General features: G+C 43.6%; 1 protein-coding gene across 1 annotated transcript in view; it reads left to right on the top strand.

The window, feature by feature from the left end:
* T265_04337 (hypothetical protein) overlaps positions 1-5,479 on the top strand; it is a gene marked incomplete at both ends in the record, with an annotated part of 45,314 nt that overhangs the window by 34,041 nt on the left and 5,794 nt on the right. Inside the window, 2 exons of the mRNA XM_009169046.1 lie at positions 2,082-2,219; positions 3,783-4,021. Coding sequence (XP_009167310.1) covers positions 2,082-2,219; positions 3,783-4,021 — 377 coding nt within the window. The remainder of the gene's footprint in view (positions 1-2,081; positions 2,220-3,782; positions 4,022-5,479) is intronic.

Below are 5,479 nucleotides of genomic sequence, written 5' to 3'. Positions count from 1 at the left end.
ACATGTTCCAACCCCCAACCTGGAGGGCCAGGAGACTGTGTTCGTCGGACCTCTACCCATGAACCAACCTGGTATGAGAGACTCTGTGAGAATCGTGCGGATACTCCCCAGTATAGCTCAATGGGTCGCCGAGGTACACAAACCGCCACACCACGGTAAGGTCCAGTCTCTTCGTGACGGACATAGTATGGTCTGCTAGTCTCCATCCTGACCCGACACGCTTCTGATATGTTGTCAGAAGAATCTTTAAAGAAATTGGGCCGCAGATTAGCAAACTGGCACTACGCCCGTTATTAATGAGACCCTTTTGCATTAAGTGTATGACGTCCGAGAATCCATTCATTAAATAAGGTGGACAAGAGGATGTAAAAATGAAAATTACTAACAAGGTACTTCCATTCTTTGTGCTGATGTTTGTTAGCCCTCTCGGGACAACACCAGAACAAATACTAAGTTGATTTCAGGAAAGTAGACACTGGGCTTGTCCGTTACGTCACTGAGTCCAAGTCGAGTCAAGTTTACAACAGTTTATACACCACATCATAGATAGTGCGAAGGTGTAGGCCACCGACGTTACTATGAATCATTCCAAAAACCAGACCATTCCAAGTGCGACAAACTATCAAAATTGTTCTCCCTGCTCGTTCAAGTTCCATCAGAACAGCCAGAGCAGAATAAAGCAGGCCTCCTTCTTTGCGATTTTGTCCCCTTAGCACAGTGAGGAGGGCCAAAAGCAAGTCTGACAAGCCTCACACATAAGAGGTGCGTCTTCAGCTTGAAAATTTCAATAAACGTTGGGAGTGAACGTGTGACCGTTCATGCGCATATAACATGGAAGGAGATCTGTCTGCAGATCGAATTTAAATATCTAGCCCCTCCTTCTTTTTGGTAGCTGTATTAACGGTAGTCCGTTAGTTGCCTCCGTTAATGATCATCATGTCCACGTGGAGATTGTTTTGCTCTGTTCCGGGGTTTATACTTTTTCATTCTGCTGATGTCCTCTCTCCCAAACTGTGACTCTCTCAAACCAGCAGCAAGCGGAACACGGTCGGGCCTAAAATGGGCGCATGATAATCGGGTGTATGCAGTCGAAAGCCAATCGGTCAAAGAGATATCCGGAGCACAACAAACACTCCCAAAATGAAACGTCTACGGCTTTCCTTATAGGCTCCAACCTCTTTTCAAAAGCATACAATAAATTCATAAAGTGCCCCAAAATATCTATTTAGAAACTTTCCAAAGATTGGCAAAATCGCCCAGGGGTTTAGCAACATTACTGGAAAACCCCAACATCTCATCTGTCTTAATGCCCACAGCGAGCAACTTGTATCGTCGGAAGGGGATTTCTTGACCATCCACGAACATCTGCCTCCCAATGGCTAAAATAAGTGGATGGGAGATAACTTCATGATTCAGTATTGTCTTAATGAACTAAGAAATAACAGACACGCAACTAACTTCCCACCATGCTCCACACTCTAACCCAGTCGACAAGACGTTCAGCCGCGCTTGAGGAGAGGCAACTCGAAGACTGCGTAACCCGTATTTTAACTAATGCCCTCAGACAAATCTCATTGAAGTGCCCATTAACGTCTCTTCAAGCCCCCATAAAAGTATAACGAATCATCACAATGCTTAAGGACCGATGAGTGTGGAAACGACCATCGAAGGGAGTTGACTACTAGCTGTAACACTAGGTACTGCTAGCTTATGAGAGGAGTTAAGTGGTCGTCTCCAATCGTCCATGGTTCATGTATACGCACTGGGCTCTAGTTTGGTCGACCTATTATATCATCAGTTATTTCATGTCAGTAAGAAAATGAAACGTAAGGATATCACGGGCGGCAGGCAAACAAATTATAGTTTCCAGCAGGTAAAACATGAGAATATCGTTGGGCAAATGACTGCCTCCTAAGAAGGTGGCATCGTGAGCCACGGGTTGCCAACAGGACGACAGAACAGCATAGACTGAATTCCTCAGATGGAAAAGAACAGTTCGTCAACCGGGAGCCTAAAAATAGGTTACTCACTGTAGGCATGATGAAGAGTGACATTCCTATTCTTATTGCTTATTCATGCAGTTTCACAACTGTTCGAAAAACAATCAATAGATTCAATGTCGATCGGTTCGAATCGTTGTGCAGTTGAGGGAATTCAGCCTGCCATAGCTCGCACAGGTTACAGCCCATTGTATTCATATGCGTCAGTGAAATTGGACGGTGGGTGGAGAAGGATCCAAGCAGCAAACTCCAAGAAACTGCTTTGCTTCGATTTATCTAAACCATTGGTGGATTATTTCTGATTATTATTTCTGAGCCTTGTGAAAGTAAGTGTTCCCATGTGAAGAAATGTTATGTTTATCAGTCTCCGTGAATCCAGGAAACCGAACCAGCCCGTTTGTTCACCAGTGCTATCGGTAAGCTAAAAATCTAGTGCATATGACTACCAAACATGCCCGAACATCAAAATTGTACTCAGTAAGGTGTGGATAAAAAGATTTATCGGAGAAACAGACATTTCCATTATTGTGTTGAAAATGGCACGTTGCGATCTGTGTTATTTAGGAACAGACGACAACAGACGTGCTTCTATTTAAGCCGACCTATTGGTTCGTCGCCAACTTGGCCGCGCATCCCCTGCTGGTTCACCCATTACGTCGATGATCTCACCATCACCATAAGCTCAATAGTATGCAGACTTGACGCTCTGCTGTTACAGACCTCCACACAATTTTTGACAGGTGCCAAGTGAGAGTCCGCTAATGCAGTTACATTGCACGATGCAGCTTGACTCATTCATCCGAAAAGAAAAACGCCTCTAATCTCCNCAAACACTCCCAAAATGAAACGTCTACGGCTTTCCTTATAGGCTCCAACCTCTTTTCAAAAGCATACAATAAATTCATAAAGTGCCCCAAAATATCTATTTAGAAACTTTCCAAAGATTGGCAAAATCGCCCAGGGGTTTAGCAACATTACTGGAAAACCCCAACATCTCATCTGTCTTAGTGCCCACAGCGAGCAACTTGTATCGTCGGAAGGGGATTTCTTGACCATCCACGAACATCTGCCTCCCAATGGCTAAAATAAGTGGATGGGAGATAACTTCATGATTCAGTATTGTCTTAATGAACTAAGAAATAACAGACACGCATCTAACTTCCCACCATGCTCCACACTCTAAGCCAGTCGACAAGACGTTCAGCCGCGCTCGAGGAGAGGCAACTCGAAGACTGCGTAACCCGTATTTTAACTAATGCCCTCAGACAAATCTCATTGAAGTGCCCATTAACGTCTCTTCAAGCCCCCATAAAAGTATAACGAATCATCACAATGCTTAAGGACCGATGAGTGTGGAAACGACCATCGAAGGGAGTTGACTACTAGCTGTAACACTAGGTACTGCTAGCTTATGAGAGGAGTTAAGTGGTCGTCTCCAATCGTCCATGGTTCATGTATACGCACTGGGCTCTAGTTTGGTCGACCTATTATATCATCAGTTATTTCATGTCAGTAAGAAAATGAAATGTAAGGATATCACGGGCGGCAGGCAAACAAATTATAGTTTCCAGCAGGTAAAACATGAGAATATCGTTGGGCAAATGACTGCCTCCTAAGAAGGTGGCATCGTGAGCCACGGGTTGCCAACAGGACGACAGAACAGCATAGACTGAATTCCTCAGATGGAAAAGAACAGTTCGTCAACCGGGAGCCTAAAAATAGGTTACTCACTGTAGGCATGATGAAGAGTGACATTCCTATTCTTATTGCTTATTCATGCAGTTTCAGAACTGTTCGAAAAACAATCAATAGATTCAATGTCGATCGGTTCGAATCGTTGTGCAGTTGAGGGAATTCAGCCTGCCATAGCTCGCACAGGTTACAGCCCATTGTATTCATATGCGTCAGTGAAATTGGACGGTGGGTGGAGAAGGATCCAAGCAGCAAACTCCAAGAAACACAACTGCTTCGATTTATCTAAACCATTGGTGGATTATTTCTATTATTTGAGCCTTGTGAAAGTAAGTGTTCCCATGTGATTCGAAGAAATGTTTATCAGTCTCCGTGAATCCAGGAAACCGAACCAGCCCGTTTGTTCACCAGTGCTATCGGTAAGCTAAAAATCTAGTGCATATGACTACCAAACATGCGCGAACATCAAAATTGTACTCAGCAAGGTGTGGATACAAAGATTTATAGGAGAAACAGACATTTCCATTATTGTGTTGAAAACGGCACGTTGCGATTTGTGTTATTTGGGAACAGACGACAACAGACGTGTTTCTATTTAAGCCGACCTATTGGTTCGTCACCAACTTGGCCGCGCATTCCCTGCTGGTTCACCCATTACGTCGATGACCTCACCATCACCATAAGCTCAATAATATGCAGACCTGACGCTCTGCTGTTACAGACCTCCACACCATTTTTGACAGTTGGCAAGTGAGAGTCAGCTAATGCAGTCACATTGCACGACGCAGCTTGACTCATCTATCCGAAAAGAAAAACGCCTCTAATCTCCACGTCATTCAGTCGTTAGACAAGCGGAACTTTTGGATCAATGGAATGCTCTTTGCGTCTGAAATAATCGTTTTGATCAAGGGTGACATACTAAATGGCAAGACAGTATATTCTGATGAAAATCCAAGAATATACTGCCTTGCCCATGTATCCGCGAAGTGTCTCGCAAGAAGGCCCCAATGCCACAAGGCGACCTCTTCCTCAGGGTAGAAATTGACCTCCATGTGTAATAACTACGGTGAACACTGTCGCGGAAAAAGTGAACGATAGGAGTTTATTTGTCTGTATATTATCTGTTAGTTCACTGAGACAATTTCTGAATCAAAAATTTATCTCCCGTCCAGTTTTAGCCACTTGGAGGTGGAGGTCAACAGACCCTATTCCGACTAATCAGGTTGCTGGCTATGGGCACTAAGACAAATAAGACGTTGAAATTTCTCAGTAATTTGGATGAATCCTTGGATAAGTTTGCCAATCGTTTTCGGAACACCTTGGTTTTCAATGACTTTTAAACTAACCTGAACAAACCACAAGCTGGTGTGAGCCTACGAAGAATCAGTGCATGCATTTGCATATGATAAGGTTGGCTACGTCCGATCGATCTGAAATTAGTGATTAGATGCATATGATCGGAGGTAATGCACCTGCACTGAGTTCGCCTTTTTTTGTTTTCAAAATACATCTGTAGCCGTCACACGTTGAAAGTACGAGTAATGGTAAGTACTGCTGCGCCTAACTTTGAACAATTAGTTCCAAGTCCTCGTTCATCTGATTTATCCTATTTTATTTAGCCATTATGAATGAATAATTTTCACCTGCGATAGCTGAACATAACAGTTATAACCAGGCCTTTTTCCCAGATTGTGAAAATATACTAATAAGTTTATGTAGGGTAGTCATAGTGACGACTCCGCCTGCCACAAAGCACATACCAACCAGATAAAGAGGGAAGTAATTGC

Source organism: Opisthorchis viverrini (genome assembly GCF_000715545.1).
Source record: "Opisthorchis viverrini unplaced genomic scaffold opera_v5_70, whole genome shotgun sequence".
In the NCBI taxonomy this organism is placed as follows: domain Eukaryota; kingdom Metazoa; phylum Platyhelminthes; class Trematoda; order Opisthorchiida; family Opisthorchiidae; genus Opisthorchis; species Opisthorchis viverrini.
The sequence above is the reverse complement of the archived record's forward strand: the minus strand, read 5'-3'. Positions and strand labels throughout refer to the sequence as shown.